The following is a 17,839-nucleotide window of genomic DNA, read 5'->3' as shown; positions in this document are numbered from 1 at the left end:
TGGACCAGACTAAGTTCTCGGATTAGCTGTAATGAAGGGAAATAAGGTAGATTCTCAGTCTTGATTTCAACTGAACGTGTTTTTTTTAACATGTTATCAAAGGCCATTTGTTAACAGAGGAAATAAAGACCAGCATCGAGAGTTTGAAGAGGGCGTGTAGGTGTAAATGATGTAATTAACTAAGATAGATAAGGCAGTGCAAGTCCATGTAAGGATTTATAAGTTAAACGAAGAACCTTAAAATCAGCTCTAGCTTGCACTGGTAACCAGTAAAGAGAGGCAAGAATGGGTGTTAGATGGACACATTTTCTATTTTGTACTGAATACAAATATGTGACTGTGATAGTGTGAAATTGCATTTACAGTCACGTTAAAATCACAAAGGTGTATAAATAGATTCATAACACAAAGTTGTTTGAAGCTCTTCAGTTCATCATAAAGATTCCTCCAATGGACAGTTTGACCTGTGTCCTTTTGGAGAAGAGTTACAGCACATCTGGACCAAAATCCATTTATTAAGAGCATATTAACTACAGACCTGATAGGTTACTATGAGAACCTTTTCATTATCATCTCTAATTACATTTATAGATGACTTACCAGCGTTCGGAAGCGAGACATTCTTGACCCTTTATTAATGACTTCATTATTTTTTCAGGCAATTTGAATGCCTTAATCAAGCCAGTTGTTGTTAGCCTATTAGTAAACTTGCACACATTCACAGTCAGTGTGTCATATTTGATTAAATACTATTCTGGTAATCACATATCAGTCGTGTAAAGTGAGAAGTATCATAATCAATTGTTTTACTGGATGAAGCCAAAGATCAGTGTGTCATATTTCCCGTAAAGCTCAGTTACTGTTCCATACATCACTTACTGTTCACTACTGTGCAGATATAGGTAAACATTTATGAAAAACCCACACAAACCCAGTTTTGCTGTAACTCTACAAAGTGGAATCATACGCGTTAGTACAAAATCAACACATAGCATCATAAAGTCAGGATTGATTACATGTTGCACAGAAATTGTGTAAAGCACACACCATCAGTTGTATGATGGTGAGTTTTACTGCAACAAATGAGCATGAACATTTATATGTATTAATTTAATATGATGTATTCAGTACTAATGTCTCATTCAAAGTGTTTTGTTGTTATTGTAGCTTCTTATTTTGAGTTTTTGTTGAATCATGAATCAAATTCTAAATCAAATAAGTAAATACAGGAGTACTTCTATCACCCATACTCATTAGGTAGCACTTCATTTTGAGGTTTAACTGTGAATTCATCTTGAAAAAAAATACTTCCTGTGGGGTGCAACGTGTGTGTGTGTTAGAGAGCAAGAGAGAGAGAGAGAGAGAGTCAGAGAGAGAACAAGCAGGTGTACTTATTATTTGAGTCTGTTTGCGTTATTGAACAGACAGCTTGATGTTATTTATATGTTGTAGTTATCGCAGAAATTGAACCTATAGAGGAGAGAGATCCAGAAAAATAGCACGTAAAAAGTCATCATCTTACGAAAATGAACAGCATGGGTGCTCAGGCTGTCCTCTCCGTCCTCCTCTTCACCATAGGCACCGTGACGGCTGATAAGGGTAAATATCTGACTGCACTGCAGTTTTTATTTGACATCATAATTTAAAGTCATAAAGTTTTAATACTGGATTAGGAACAAACACGTATTCTGATAAGAAATGTGATAATATGACAGTATGAGAGCGTTTTAAATGTAAACTTCTCCCATTTCCTGTTTTTTATTTTTGCGCCTTCTCTCAATCGTGTATTAATCAGTTATATTTTTCTAAATGTTTTACCCCACACTTTCATTCTGATGTTTGATTGCTTTATTCTTTGTTGTAGTGTAACATGCCAGTGAGTTTCCTGAACAGTATGAATATATTTTTATTATGATCAGTGGCTATTTTTGGAAACATTTCAATCTTAGTGTATATATTAACAGTATGTAACATAAATGATCAGACTCAGATGTACATAAGATGTGATATGTGTTGAGAATCACCTCAGTTCTCAGATCATCCTTCTTTCCCCCTGAAAAGCAACAGGAAATCTTGATGAAGCAAGAGCACTAAAGCAACTTAATATCTGTCCGTGTGTTTTAAGGAGAAGTATCGTTCTGGAGGGAGAATTTCAAAATGACCTGTCCAGGAGAAGGGACTTGGTACAAGATTGATGAAGGACAGATAACAACCAACGACTCAAAAAATCATGAACGTCAATATAATGGCACAAGCAAAGGCGGCTATTACTGTGAATACACCAAGGAAGGAGGCACTCGTCAAAAATATTATTTCTATGTGCAAGGAAAGGGTGAGCAAAAAATCTTGTGATTTTTCATATATGTAATCTATGTTAATTGTATTTGCTGAGCTCTCACTTGTTCTACTGTTGTTTCGTCCTCCAGCCTGTAAAAACTGCTTTGAGATGGAGGCATCTTTTCTTATGCTGGCCATCATTGTGGACGTGGTCATGACAGGATTTGTGATGATGATAATCTACCGGTGCACCAAGAAGAAAAGCTCACCTGCACCTCACTCCTCCAAAGGTATGAATGCATTCAAGCAGATCACAAAAACATGGTTCTATATTACATATCAAACTTGGTTGAGTAAAAGGTTGCCTGTAATGCCTCTTGGATTGAAACACATGTTATGCATTTTTTTTTGATACATAGATATTTTTGATAATTGCTGATTGTGTCAGTTATCTGCAGCTAACAAATTGCATTGTAAGTGCACTCATGAAGGTAGCGCATCTGTTGCTAATGCCACTTCAGTCATTTTAAAGTATCAAAAGTGTTAAACTGAGTGTGATGGGTGTGGACTCTTTGCATAAATTAGATTTTTACACTTAAAATACCTCATAATCATCCTATATGTATGCATAAGTGGTTGGTCACATTATTTCTGTCATTATCCTCCAGCACCTCCTGCTCGTTCAGGAGGCCGGGCTCCACCTGTCCCATCTCCTGACTATGAGGTAGGTATTGTGTATAAAAACACTACTTGCATTCACCTGATTTTCTCTTCCAGAGTGACTTAAAATCAGCGGTAATCTCCGATTATATTTAAACAAAAAATGTAAATAAATCAATATAAGGATATTAATGGCGCTGGTGCTTCAAAATAATTAGAAATAAAGAATTAGAGCCAAAATTAGAGAGCGTAATTCATTTTAAAACACTAAGAGGTTTCTCACCGAGTAACGCTCACATATCTGTCTGTTAGATATGATGCTGGTTACTTTGGCTTAAAGACTGGAAAAGGGGGGAAACAGGCAGCTAAGCTGTATCCAAAGGTCAAAAAAAAAAGTCTGCGTACCAGCACCTGTAAAGCTTGCTAATTAACGCATTATATCCTTTGTAAGTAAGAGTAAAAACGACACATTGTGGTTTTTAAGCCTCCAGGTAGTCACTGTACAACTCAGTTTTTTTACTAACAGTATTCTAAAGTAAAACAAATCAATTTCATTTCCAAAAGTTATACTGAACACAATTGAAAATGTATTTCCTGGCCAAGGTGTAGTGTGTGTATCTCAAAGTTTGCTAATGTGAACATGATTAACAGCTGTATCGACATCCATCCTATAACTTGACCTTAATTGTGATCCACCTGACACTGCTGATGTTGTGTTTTGACAGCAACTGAACCCTCAAACCCGTGGCCAGGATACTTACTCCTTACTCAACAGGACCGGATAGAGATGAGTCACCTGACTGTGCCAGGTCACAAGTTTAGACGCTGCACCAACGAAGGCAATCAATTGCAAAAGATGTACGTGAACATCAATCATGCTCACAGTAGCATAGAAACTCTGGCTTTTGCTCTTTTGGATTTAAAGGGTTGGGTCACCCAAATGGCAAAAAAAAAAAAAAAGTTTTTACATTAGGTATTAGCTATGCAGGTAGTTTAGGTTTTATTTGTCCAGATAATCTGCCACCACCCCAATACAAAGACATGAATGGCATTTCATTTGTTGTGGTCACAGTATTAAAAATTACAATGAAAAAAAAAATCAACAGCAACATGTATTTCCAGAATTAGTGTGCACTTTTACTGTGAACGGCTTTAATTGGAACTACTTTCTACGAAAGAAATAGTACTCATGAAAACAGTTTACAGTGTGTTCAGTGGATTATTCGGCTGCGTAGCTATATGGATACCAGTCAGGACAAGAAAATACTGTATGTTTGTTTTCTGTACTTGTTCTTTAATATATAAAGTTGGTATTGTGTAGAACAGAAAGTACTGTCTAATCGACAAAAGTGTAATTGTATAAAAATGATTTGTTTTGTCATTTTAAATGGAAAGATATACCTGTTTGCTGTACATATATGTTTATGTCATTGTGCTTAAGTTCAGGCTTTTTACACTGTAAAAAAAAAAAAAGCAGACATTTTTAACAGATACACTGTAAAATGTTACCGCAACTTATTTTCCTCATCATATCAACTTATTTTTAGCTTACTTTTGCTTTTTCATGCTCATCTGCTGGGTTCATGTTAATGTGCAAAAAGTGTGTCACTAATAAATAAACCGCAGTCCACATTGTTCTCATATCATCTTTGCTCATGGTTGGAAACAACACCGAGAGACTCTTACAGATATAACTGTATGTGATCCGTGAAGCAGCCTCAAACCGCAGCTCATATCCGTAGCACACCCACACGCGCACCATCGTCCGCCATCAATATGTCTTCATCACTCAACTCTCTGTCTTGTGTGAGTGACTTTTTTCACTGCAAATCATCACTCTGTCTTCTCTTTGGAAACATTTGGCATATCTTTGAAACATTACACATGTATATTGTACCCATAGAGCGCACAATGGAAATGTTATGTTATGTATCAGCCTTCTGTTTTTTTACCACAGTTTTTCCCAGCAGTGACTGAGCACAGCTGTACTGATGGAATTGAAAGACGCCAGCTAATAGTGCTTCTGCGTGCAGACTACTAATGATTGATAAGTCTATTATACTGTATGTCTTATCTGAGAGTTGTAGTGTTTAGTGGAAACACTCCTACAGTTACTGCTCATTTATCTTCATCTACATCAGCTGTATGTTTGTGTGAGACAGAAAACAAAGAGGTATAGAAGGCGGAGGGGGGTGGGGGTGGGGGGCGGTGGGGGATGGGGGGGGGGGGGGTTTGTATATGACGTGATCCTCTATCTGACTTTTTTAAAGTTAAGTCAAACCGCTCCCACACACAGACCTACATCTGCTTGACAAGTGTGTGTGCGTCTGTGTGAGTGAACATCCGTGCACAAACACACACACTTGTGTTGTTAGAGCGTACACATGCACCTCAGTGTGACTATGTGAAGGTGTGAGCACATGCATTGAGTCAGAAGCTGGTTGTGTGTGTGTGTGTTTGTGTGGGGGTTGATCAGGGTTGTGTTTCTGAGTCGAGCCGTCTAAGCTCCGGTGTTTGATCTCTTTTCTTTTCCTCAGCTCCGGTAGAAAACTGCAGTTTGTAGCTTTGTGACAGCGGCGTCAAGAAGAAGGCGAAAGACTCAAGCAGTGATCAAAGAATTTAAGCTATTAGATTACCTGACATGGGGAGGCTTCCTTCAAAAAACAGCCAGAGTTTCTCTCCTCCTCTTCTTTGTTACTGTTTTAGCCTTCTTTTCTTCTTTACCCCCCGCTTCTCTCTCTCTCTCTCTGTCTCTCTGCTTATCCTTCTTTACCTTTGTTGTGTAATTCTGTCTATCTCTGCTCTCTCCATGTCTCGCTACACCCTCATCTATCCACATCTTTGGTGAAGCAGTTTGAAACAGACTTCTGAAATGCTCTCTCTCACACTCTGAGATGGTAATGAAATACAACAGCCTGTGGTGGAACAAGTATTCAGATCCTTACATAGAAGTACCAGTACAACAATGTAAAAATACTCCATTACAAGTAAAAGTCTTGAAAAACTCCTACAAGAGTAAAAGCACAGAAGTGTTAGTTCCAAACATAAAAACTCAATATGAAGGAAAATGGCCTCTGTGACTGATGTAATTGTTATAAATGATTGAGTATTAACACTGATGCATCGATGCATAAGCAGCACTTTACAATCGTAGCTGGTCAAGGTGGAGCTGGTTTTAGTCCAGTGGTTCCCAGCTTAGGATCAAGAGATAATGAATGTGGTTGGAAAGAAAAACAAAGTTCAGCTACACATATTGTATTTGTTTTTGTAAAGCCAAAAAAGTTGGGAACCACTGGTTTAATCTTTAAACATCCCATCCAGGAATATATTAAGGCAGATAAAAATACTCTGCATGGACCAATAATGTGTGTCTGATATGGTTTTTCCACAAAAATAGTATAATTACCATGTTAAAATGGCATCTACTCCCTCTCTCTCATTCAAATGTAAATATATTTCATTTCAGAAATGTGTTCAGAAGTTCAGACGTTGATGTCACAAATCGTGCTCAAAGGCTCAACCCTAAAAACCTTATTTTCAATTAGCACAGAGAAACTTTCCACTGTCAGCGGATGAAAGTGAAAACAGTCTTCTAGTGTCAAATTTGCAAAGCTCAAACATTCAACTGTAGGAACAAGAAGCAAACCACATTTTTGAGTTGTGGGAGACTTCAACAATGTGTCATATTTTACAAGGTATACTATGTGTTTAAATACAATCTTAATCCCCAAAGTAACTGCAACTATCAGATAAATGTAGTGGAGCAAACAGCGCTTTATTTCCCTCTGTGTAGTGGAGTAACCTTCAAGTATCTCAAAATTGTACTCCAGTACAGCTGTTAAGTAAATGTATCTACTTTCCACCACTGGCGATAGCAACCAACATGACAAAACAGCACCACTTTTATTCCTTCATTTTTAATTTTGCAACATTTTTAAACACTTCATTTTTACAGTGAGTTATTAAATGAGATGGCTGTTGTAGCAGCCCTATTTCTGTAAAGAGAATGATATAGATAATGAATGAAAACATCACATCGTTCTATTAAAACGTTGCCAAAAATAACAACAACAGCTGATAAACATTATAATATGCAGCAACAGGTTAACAAGTCTATTTGTCATTGGTCTATTATATAAGAGCATCATTGTACAGGCATGGTGAAAATAACTCAAGGAGAACTTAAGCTACATACAGAGAAGAAAAATATGAGAGATGATTCCCAGGAACAGAAAGCTCACTTTTCTCTCCTGCAGATGTTTGAGTGTCCTCAGGGTCCTCTTCTGTTGTGAAGTACATCGTACGTGTCTTTCTGACCACTTTTTTTTTTCAGCGGCTGAGGGAGGAACGGTGAGGTAAATAAAGTGAAGAGTGAAAGTGTCATTTATCGTGTAATGTTTAAATGTGATAATTACATATGTCAATTTAAAAGCCATCATATTTCAGCTTACCTGGTAGTGGTCATTGGAGGCTCTGCTGGGCATTTCATTTGGAACCAGATGCTGTCTATCAGAGCCTGCAGAGAAAGTAATAATACCACTGATTTAGTTTCTTGTGAATACACAGAAAGTAGGTCCTGGTACTTGCACTATTAAATACAACTATTTATCAACATATTGCATTTGATTTGCATAGATAGATAGATAGATAGATAGATAGATAGATAGATAGATAGATAGATAGATAGATAGATTTATTAATTGATTGATTGATTGATTGATTGATATTACTTTTCTTGTGAGAGGGCATTGGACCAGTCCGAGCCTGAGATGCAATAAGATAGACAGCCACTCCTATCACAATGGTAGCCACCACGTCTCCTACAACTATGCCGCTTATTGAGGCCGCATCGAGCTCCACGCAGTTGTCACAGGCTGCACACACACACAAACACACACACACACACACACACACAGAGATGTCCTTAGAGTCTGGAATTTTTGATGTATGATTACTGTCAAGAAATACTGTGCTTACATAGCATTACATAATATAATGTCAATGCAAGTCATGCAAGAAGCACACATAAAACCCATAAAAAACATACAAAACTTATGTTTGCTTTCATCACAAATACACAACACACAAGATTTGCTGCAGAACTTACTCCGAAATTTCACAAAGATACTTGGACCATTTCTGTTGTTATCCGGGTCGTCGGCTTTAACCACACATGTGTACTCTCCTGTGTTCTCATCACTATATGTCAATACATGAGAAGGTATCTCTTTATTATTTTTCATGATAGCATTATAGTCGGTGTGACACTTCAGCTTAATCCCTTCATCGGTTTGTGTCGCTGTTATTTTATCTTCCTCACCTGTGGAAGAAATACAAACATTGAAATAAAAGACAATAGAATCTGCACCATGTGTTGATTATTGAACTGCTTGTTGTGCCATCGGACATGCTTTCATGAAGATGACAGATTTAAACAGAATTTTTTCTTACCAGCGCAACTGACAAATGCTGTGAGAGAGAATTGGGACAGAAAAATGGAAACATTCACTTTAATAAAACTGGCATCCTATTTTTAATTAAAGGAAATTACTTTTCTTATAATCCAACTGGTATAAGATGCTTGAAGACAAACAAAAAAACTCATGACAGAGGCCTACCAGTCAGTGTCCAAAGCAGCAGCAAGCACGCAGGCAAAATTATCTGGCATTTCATTGTGTGTTTGAGTTGTGAGTTCTGCTGATGACAGATGGAGATTTTTCATATCACTGCAAGAGGCATGCAACAACCAGAAAACAGGAAGGGCGCCATTTTCTGCATTGAGTCGACCATTTTATTCTACATATTGTAACACATATTTGAGGGTGAAAGACAAAATTTCAGGGTGCTATTTCAAGATAGTCACTATAATCGATAATCTCAACTCTGACTCTGAGTTTAGATTATTTTACAAACATGTATTCATATCGGGTCTCCACTCCAAAATGTACACTGGTGCACAACAAGCTGAGCTGAACTTAAAAAAACCTAATTATATCATATCCACAGGAAATTTTAAAGAAAAGTACTGACCTCAAAATAGAGAGCTGCTGTGTCCTTGCTGTCAAAGTATCCAGGCTCTGTATGTCGAAGTCTCAGTCTTTGTGTGTGAGTGTGTGTGTGTGTGTGTGTGTGTGAGAGAGAGAGAGAGAGAGAGAGAGAGAGAGAGTAGGAAGTGAGTGTGATTGGTTTATTTCCATCCCAGCAGCAGACTTTGTTGATTTCTACATCTGGAGGCCTCAGTATCTCTGTAACTTTCAGTAAATGACACCATATGTTCAACAGTGATGGAATATGATTTAGTACCATACATTTATTCAACCACTGTACATTTGAGGTACTTGTACTTTATTAGAGTACAGTATTTCCATTTCATGTCGAATTCTACTTCTACTCCACCATAATTTAGATGTAAATATTGTACTTTTTACTCCAGCACATTTATTTGACCGCTATAGTTACCTGACAAACTAAGGTTTTACATGAGCTTCTAATATATGATGCATGGTCATAAATTATCCAACATTATATAAAATAGTTTAAAAAAATTCCACAACTGCAACAGTAAAATGCTACTTATCTAATACTGCAATAGTGTAATAGGGCTAATACTTTACTTTTCATACTTTAGGTACATTTAGCTAATGGTAATTAAGGATTTAAATTCTTTTACTTGTAATGGAGTATTTTTACAGTGTGGTGCTGCATTTTTTCTAATCAAGTAAAGGATCTTAATACTTCCTCTGAGGCTGATATTAGAATATTCTCTCAGTGGATTCAAATTAAACTGTGTATGTGGTTTTTAGTACATTTGCCGCAGAAGAGCTGAGTTTGTTAATTAATGCTCTGTTCAACCACTGACATGAACTTTGTATTCATGTTATAGATGTTTGTGGTGTTAAAATGTACCAAGGTGGTTAAACCTGGGATTATTTCCATTCTGTTAAAGCAGCTTCCACATTTTCCAAAAGGCATGAACAGCAACATCTTCATATCGAATATGGAAATAAAGTCACAACCAGCTTTATATTAGTTGAAACGACTGATCAGTCTGGTAACACTGACTGTTATTTGTTGTATGGTTGCTTTGGGAGGTGTGTGGAGCAGCTCCAGCTGATAAAACAAAGCTACCAACAGAAACGTGTGTGTTCAAATGAATATTTTAATTTCCTGTGTTGTAAATGTTTCTCCCGCCATGTTTGGCAGACTGAATTCCCTCTTCAGTGTAGAAGAAGCAGCAGAGAGAGCACAGAGATGCTCCCACAACACAACACTGCTTCCTGTCTGAAGAGAAGCCACAACAACCTGTGACCTAGAGCCAACACCTGGCACACACACACACACACACAAAGTCAAACATGAGGATATGCATTATGCTTCTCTTGCACCTGCTTTTCTGTCATTCCCAGAAAGAAAAAAAAAACACCAAATGCAACAATGTTTTCACCATCACCCAGCACACACTCACACACACGCATTCCTCCCTTAGCACCATGTCAAAACACACACACATCACCCTCATGACTAACAGAAAATCCTCCATATGTTTAGCCTTATAAAGCACCTTTGAGCGCCCCCTGGTGAGTGCCAATAAAACCACAGCAGGCCCAGTGTTCACTTCATACAATTTCAATATTATCTTTATTAGATGTCCTCTTTTATACACATATACATATGCATACAAATATACAGTACATGACATGTTACATGTCCATATACAAATACATACTCTTATACTTATGTACCATTTTATTTGGATATTATCGGTCAAAATGTAAAATCTCACGTACAGTACATTATCTTAGACATTCTGGTGTTAGCATAGAACAATTAATGCATTCCAGTAATGCAACAGGGGGGAGGACATTATGAGCATGTGCTTACAGGAGGAAATCATGTCAAAACATAGAGAACATGAGCATTTTTAATGTAAAGTTCATAGTTTGCATTGTTGACACAACACATCATCAGTGTAAATACCCGAGCACTCGATTCAGAAAGACTAAAACACAGACAGGTTTGTTTTTGTGGACATGAAATTCACATTCATGTTTGAGTCAGAAAAACATAGCGTACTGATACTGTGTGTGGTCCAGAAACAGATCTCCTGCTCATCCTGGTCCAGCTTGAAGGTGACTGATGAGTGTTTGAATGACTGACTGGCAGTTGTTATGGGTTTCTTGTTGCACAGCTGCACCGTTTGTAAGTAGTTATGCATGCATGTACAGTATGTGTGTGATGTGTGTTACTTTGAGGTCATTCAGAGCCAGATCTCCTCACTGCTTGTGCTGTTCACCTTATAAATGTAGCCCACCATTGGATATCTGGCAAAACCTGGAGAATCATGGAAGGGGGGGGGGGGGTGATGCACAGCACAGAAAAATAAAACATGATGAATCACTTCACATTACATTGCATCCCTCCACACTGGACCCAAAGTATAAATAATGAAAAATGCAACAGTATCAGAGTGTATTTCCCTGACCTCTGGCGGCGTAGGCTAAAGACAGATCTTCCTCCTCCTCCTCTTTCTTCTCTCCCACACTGTTCTGTTGGGCGGCCTCTCGCGCTACCAGAAGTGATGCAGGAAGGATGGAGGGAAGAGATGCAACGATAAATTTGAAGGGATAGCTTTTGGGAAAAAACTTATTGTTTCTTGCTCTATCCACTGATAAAGACTATGTCATATAAGTTAAAGTCTAGAAAATGTTAGTAAGTGGACTTTGAGTTGGGATTGTTTTGTTTAGGTCTGTTGTCTGACGCTTCTCACTGATGAAGGTTGCAGATTACTAAATGTTCTCTTTATGTTGCATTCAGGTCCTGTAGAAATTATGGATTTAAATATTTCCGTGCTCATAAGAGGAACTTGGACCGTCATTGATCCCATTTTATACCAAGACAGAAGTTTGTCGGAAACATATTTCAGAAACCTATTGTGGGAGGTTTCATTTTGCCAAACTTTTGCATATTAGGAAAATATTTGTATTGACTGACTTGTGTTTTTATGCAGCTAACCTCCAGACTTTTTACACTCATCAAGTAATTCAGAAATCAGAGTTTACAGGTTCACAATTCATGGCTTGAAACTTCCTGATCATATTTACATGTTGATAAATACATATTGATATATTTTACATACTAATACACATAATAACCTTTCTATTAGTATGTAGAGAATTGTACCACAGGCCCGTGTCTGTTCTCCACCTACAGCTCCACCCATTTATGTATAAACTGAAGGCGTTTTCTGTTTCCTTCTTAAAGTGCATCAAACTCTTACCTTTTCTCAGAGTGCTGAGGTCGTTGAGCTGCATGTTGGAAGGCAGAGACATGTTCTCTCTCGGGATGTAGGTCTTATCAGTTGTCTCAGTCTTCAGATTGGCAGAGTCACTGTGCAGATAATATAAAGAGATACCAAACTTGGATTACACTTGTCATTGGTCTGCTGGAGGGACACAGAGCATTCATGAGACAACAAAAATGCTTTCATTAGTGTTTCTCATTCAGTTCACTAATGTTGCTGAGATGGGAGTTATTAGATGAGATACAGTGTCAGTGTGGTGTCAATGAAAGTAGTTGTAGTAGAAAGTTGTAGGAATTGATTGAGAGTGTCTGCTTGTTAATAACCCTTAATGTAGTTTTTATTCTCTAGAAGTGACAGGTTAATATGATTATGTGTAATGTAAGCCCTTGTCAGCATATTAGCATCTTCAGTCTGCAGGACACCTTCTGCTTGTGTCCAGTGTTCACAATGTGTGTGAGGTGCTGAATTGTCAACTGGTTATGTGACATCTTAACCTCTTAACATCCACCGGGTCACTGGCAACCCGCTTAAGCCAGCTGTAAGCGGCTTAGCATCACACAGTAATGAATAAACGCAATTGGCACAATTTGGCCACTCCCTAGATCCAATAAGATTAGGTCTAGAGGTCTGGAAGTTTATACTGGTGTGGTTGACAAGATGTAGAAGGTATGTGGTGATATGTCTGCATAGTTCTGGCATAAAACATGTCCTAGTTATTGTTATTCAAATATGACTCATTATAGACAAGGACCAAAAGCACTTTTTTGAACCATATTTGAACTAATGTAGTTTTGGTTGTGTTTTAGCCACATGCTAAACAAGCACTTTTCCAGAAACTAGAAGACGTTACCTTTCGAATGAAGCCTAATACATGCATTTTGGCCTCACAGTTCTTCCAAATTCCAAAATACCTCTTAACATCCTGGTGGATGTTAAGAGGTTAAAGGGGAACTGCCTCAAGTGATGTCACCAGTTTGAAAATGAAAAAAAAAATATATAACCATTCCGGTCTGGGACAAACTAGTGGTGTCTGTTGCTGGATAACTGGAGCTATATGACTTTACCAACCATAGTTACAGTGATCTGAACAGAACACAGCAGGCCTGGAGTCAGTTTACTTCACAGCAAAATAGCAGTTAGGCTAAGGACAGGTGATCCGGTGGTTGCCTAGCAACAATAAAAAAAGACGCAGCAAACTGCTCTTTTTTTAAATCGTAGGCTTCAACAAAAAAGGCAGTGAGGTGCTCCTCGCGTTTTGCAACCTGCAAAAAGTGCCCTGTCTGATCGAGGCCTTATGGGAGCACAATGCTAAATCAGTGGAGTATTCTTTTAAATGGGCCCTCATGTGCAGATTATATGAAGTTGGCCTAACATATTTGTCACTCTGTCATTTAGAGAATGAGGAGAAGTAATGTTTTTAAACAAAATCAATGTATTTCTTCCTTATTTCAACATTAAATCGTTTAAATGTTATCCAACAGGATCAGACCTCTACTCTAAATACAGCAGACCATATATCTGGTGTCAAGAAAATTACAGTTGACTTACAATGGAAACTTTACTCTACTTCAGGAGTAAAGCATCACCACCACCTCAGGGATTCTTTCTTTCTGTCTATCATTGAATATCTATATATTTATCCAGTGTTGTTTTACTTCTGATGCTGTTAAGGTGGTTTACACAGACATCCAATGACAGAAGTCTGATGACTTCATTTACCTTTTCTTGGTCATCAAAATCTCCACTGACTCATCTGTAACACAATACAAGGAGACATATTACATTGCTTAATAAGTGTTTCTTACTACACTGCATGCAACACTCAGACATTTCCAGCTGACTTGCTACACACACAAACACTCTCTCGCCTCACCAAAGGACTTGCTCTTGTTTTTTTGCATGAGGCAGAGAACTATCAGGCTGAGGATGAGGAGGGCCATGAAGGCCATAGCTCCCCCAGTCACTATTCCCAGCATCGGCACCTCCACACGAGACTGCAGGAACTCTGGAGGAGAAACAGAAAGAGTTAATGATGGATTTTAAATCGTTTTTTTATTTTTTTTTTATTTTTTACAACCACTGACCTGCCAGTGTGAGGTTGCTCTGCACTGCTCCTACACTGTTGCTGGCGTTCAGCGAGACATTCTCTGATAGGCTGCTGAGCTTGACCCTCAGCGTGTGATTCATCAGCCAGGGGTAGCTTCGTGAGTCCAGGATGAAAAAGTCAGAGGTGTTGGCCACCAGCTGGCCAGACTGGTCCACAAAGGTGATGGTGGCAGGCGGGTTGGACCGGACCAAGGCGAAGAGGACCAGGGAGAGGCCAGGGTCTGAGGTTTCACTGTAGTGGGCATTGACCCTGAGGATCTCTGGCAGGACTAGCAGAAAGAGGAGAGGAACCACTGAGCACTTTATTCATCTGTATATGTTCTGTATCAATTGTATATGGCAGGGTTTATTTAAATCCCCACTCCTGTGACTTCACAGGCGGTGGTAAATCTAGAAATTGTTACCAAAAGAAACCTGAAACATTTCATCCACACTCACACTGGACGTTGAGTGTGACCGTGGCATTGTAGCTCTCTCCTGACCTGGGGTTTGACGCAACACACACTAGCTCCCTGTCCCACTTTCTGGCCCGCAGAGAGAAGGTGCTGTTGTGATTGGCCCTAGGTCTCATGACCTCAGAGTCTTCTTGCGATGTCATCACCAGGCGGCCACGGTTCGGTGACGGCTCGCTCTGCTGCTCCCCATTCAGGTACCAGGTCAGCAAAGGCGGGGCATGAGGATCCCAGCCGTCTGATTGGCAGTTGAACCTGTGTGTGATGTTCTCCTGCAGTGTCACAGCTGCCTGGTGCCGTCCATCAATTTTGGGGGCGGGCTCAATTGCACCTGTGGATACAGTATTAGTGTTGATGTAATAGGACTGTGGGGGCAAAATTTAATTTCTATATACAGTACAAGCCAAAAGTTTGGACACACTTTCTCATTCAAGTGAATAGGGAGGTGTGACTGGCTCTGTATACATGCGACTGAATTAAATAATATGTATTGATAAGGATTATTTTGTATGTCACTAATATATCAGTGTGAGCATGAAAACAAAATACATGCTGTTCTGTGATGTATTGTTTTCAATATAGAGTGTGATTTTTCTTGGAGAAAAGTATCACATTTATTATAAGTTAAAGGACTAATTTAACATTTTGGAAAATACATTTATTCACTTTGTTGTCGAGAGTAAGATGACAATTGATATCTCTCATGTATATCAAATATGAAGTTAGGGACAGCAGGGGGTTAGCTTAGCTTAGCATAAAGACTGGCAGCAGGGGGAAACAGCTAGCCTGCCCTCTGTTCAAAGGTAACAAAAACACATTATATCTTGTTTGTTTAATCTGTACAAAAAACAAAGTTTATAAACAACAAGTTGAGGTTTTATGGGGGGCGGGAGGTTACGTGCTGGACTATTACATGGCTGGGAGCAGTGACTTCCTGAACGAGGCTAGCTAAAGTAGGCTAAGCTAACCATCTCCTGGCTGTAGCTTCGTATTTAACGGACAGATGTGAGAGTGGCATTGATTAACTCATCTAACTTTTGGCAAGAAAACAAAGTCAACTCTACTTGCATTTTAAAAGGAATTAGAATTAAAACATTTAGTTTGTTATTCTGCATTTTCCCTAAAATCCTTTTTTAACATATTGTGCAGATTAAGGTTGAAGTTAAGACCTACTATGCTTGGGATTGGCTAAGACAATTGAAATTAAAATAGGGGCAGAAAAACAAACTAAAGGTCATATATTATAAGTGACTGTTCTTGTGCACCTTACCTGCCCAGGACAAGGCCAGTGTGTGAAGGAATATGACAGCAGAGCCGGACGCCCACCTTCTCAGACACACACACTCCATACTGGCCCAACAGAGCACCACACACACACACGCACATCTACCTGCTTGGAGAGGAGATGACATCATGTTTATTTCAAATCAAGGCAATCACGCTTCATTTTGGGAACAAAGATTAAAGGGTGAAATCACCCAAATCACAAAAACATATTTTCTCACTTGCTCCTTGTTATGGAAATAGTTTTGGATTTAGCATTAGAGATTTTGAGTCGGGCCTTTTTCACAGTGGACATATTGACTCGTCATAGTAGGAAAAGCACAGGTGTTATTGATAACATTAATGGCAGCTCTGTTCGATTCAGGAGTCCCAGTAAGTCATGATAGCGTGACAGTGAGCCAGCATGTAAAATACCAGGACCCTGAAACTGAAGCAGCTAAATGGAATTCAGCCGTTATTCATTTTATTATTCGCACCTGTGCTTTTCCTTCTGCGACATGTTGAAATATCTTCTGTATCAGCCTATCTATGTTCGTAAATATAATTTCCTATTGGGCACTCAAAGCATCACAAAAATTAAATCTAAAAAACTCAGCAGCAACATTTTTTTTTTCAGAGACGTTGTTGTTATTCACCTCATTGTCCACTGTTTTTGTGGGTACATATTTGTTTTTCTTTGGTAGAAAGTTGCTCCAAGCAGAAATCTCAGAGACGGACATCCAAAAACCTCAGTACATCTAACCAAAACTATCTGCACAGAGGGTAAATGCATAAATATGTATATTCTTTTATTATCTGGGTGAGGTGACCCTTTAAACAACTATAGAAGCCAGTGGATGAGATTGTGATTCAGGCCTCAAGCAGCAGACAGTGTTACTGAAATTAAACTATCCAAGCGATGCAACACAGACAAAAACACAGCACACAAGACTCTTCACAAACAGCTGTGACATACCTCTCACTCTTCTAAATCACTGGCTGTCCAGCTTTGACTTGCAGACTTATCACACCGCTAACAGCACAGAGGAGCATTCACAGGCCTGTTTGTGTGTAAGCCCAATCACTATCGATCCAAACAGTGAGTGCAGAGAAGGGTAATGTGTATTGCTTGCTTGCTTGCTATATAGGTCATGTGATCCGTGTGAGTACCTTGGACGAAAGCAGGAACTGAGCCGCTGAGGAAACGAACATAATCATCCATGTACGGAGGACGACCTAGGACATTCTTCTGACACATGCATTCATGATACAAGGTGTTACAGCTGCCGACTCTCTGGCTCTGGATGCTTGTCTTGCACTGACAAATAGTGGCAATCTGATATGGCAGCAAAGGGCTATACATTACAGTGTAGGTGTACACACACAAACACACACACACACACACACATACTGCGCTTTGTAAGGCTGCATGCAGGCATTTCAGTGCAGATGTGCTCACTTGTATACACATCCAAACACACAGTATTACCTCAGCCCTTTCTGCAGACGGTGTTGTGATTCAGCCTGCTGGAGCTCCATGGCAGCAGAGGAGGAAGAGGAGGGAGAGGGAAGGATGGTGATAACAGCGGAGAGATGAGAGGCAGCCCTCCCTGACTCAGTTGCTTTCCCATCTGCGTACACTCATTCACTTACACACATACACACACACACACATACAAAGGGCTCTCTGCAGGGTACAGCAGCTCCAGTAGCAGCGTTCACTAGCTGGCAGGCTTGGCAGGGCTGGCTGACGCAGGCAGTCACGCTGCCGCCACTCCGA

General features: G+C 39.2%; 3 protein-coding genes across 4 annotated transcripts; 1 reads left to right on the top strand and 2 right to left on the bottom strand.

The window, feature by feature from the left end:
- The first annotated feature begins 1,364 nt into the window (after positions 1–1,364).
- LOC121898956 (T-cell surface glycoprotein CD3 epsilon chain-like) lies at positions 1,365–4,567 on the top strand. Its single transcript, XM_042414495.1, has 5 exons — positions 1,365–1,599; positions 2,126–2,332; positions 2,427–2,567; positions 2,946–3,001; positions 3,663–4,567. Exons 1-5 carry the CDS (start codon positions 1,527–1,529, stop codon positions 3,720–3,722), a joined length of 537 nt encoding a protein of 178 aa, XP_042270429.1. The 5' UTR covers positions 1,365–1,526; the 3' UTR covers positions 3,723–4,567.
- A 2,249-nt stretch (positions 4,568–6,816) lies between these two features.
- Positions 6,817–9,078, bottom strand: LOC121899083 (T-cell surface glycoprotein CD3 gamma chain-like). 2 transcript variants are annotated; one of them, XM_042414656.1, is made up of 7 exons: positions 8,968–9,078; positions 8,556–8,631; positions 8,389–8,406; positions 8,045–8,257; positions 7,668–7,811; positions 7,389–7,453; positions 6,817–7,273 (listed from the first exon to the last, which is right to left on the bottom strand). In XM_042414656.1, exons 2-7 carry the CDS (start codon positions 8,608–8,610, stop codon positions 7,208–7,210), a joined length of 561 nt encoding a protein of 186 aa, XP_042270590.1. In that variant the 5' UTR covers positions 8,611–8,631; positions 8,968–9,078; the 3' UTR covers positions 6,817–7,207. The 2 variants fall into 2 exon arrangements, with proteins under 2 accessions (XP_042270590.1, XP_042270592.1); XM_042414658.1 differs by having other exon boundaries at positions 8,556–8,634; positions 8,968–9,070.
- Positions 9,079–10,547: 1,469 nt separating this feature from the next.
- On the bottom strand, positions 10,548–16,511 carry LOC121899023 (transmembrane protein 25). Its single transcript, XM_042414568.1, has 8 exons — positions 16,067–16,511; positions 14,783–15,127; positions 14,323–14,613; positions 14,112–14,243; positions 13,958–13,991; positions 12,215–12,324; positions 11,420–11,503; positions 10,548–11,268 (listed from the first exon to the last, which is right to left on the bottom strand). The coding sequence occupies exons 1-8, from the start codon at positions 16,209–16,211 to the stop codon at positions 11,195–11,197; spliced, it is 1,215 nt and encodes a 404-aa protein (XP_042270502.1). The 5' UTR covers positions 16,212–16,511; the 3' UTR covers positions 10,548–11,194.
- Between the last annotated feature and the right edge of the window lie 1,328 nt (positions 16,512–17,839).

Source organism: Thunnus maccoyii, chromosome 6 (assembly GCF_910596095.1).
Source record: "Thunnus maccoyii chromosome 6, fThuMac1.1, whole genome shotgun sequence".
Taxonomy (NCBI): domain Eukaryota; kingdom Metazoa; phylum Chordata; class Actinopteri; order Scombriformes; family Scombridae; genus Thunnus; species Thunnus maccoyii.
The sequence above is the reverse complement of the archived record's forward strand: the minus strand, read 5'-3'. Positions and strand labels throughout refer to the sequence as shown.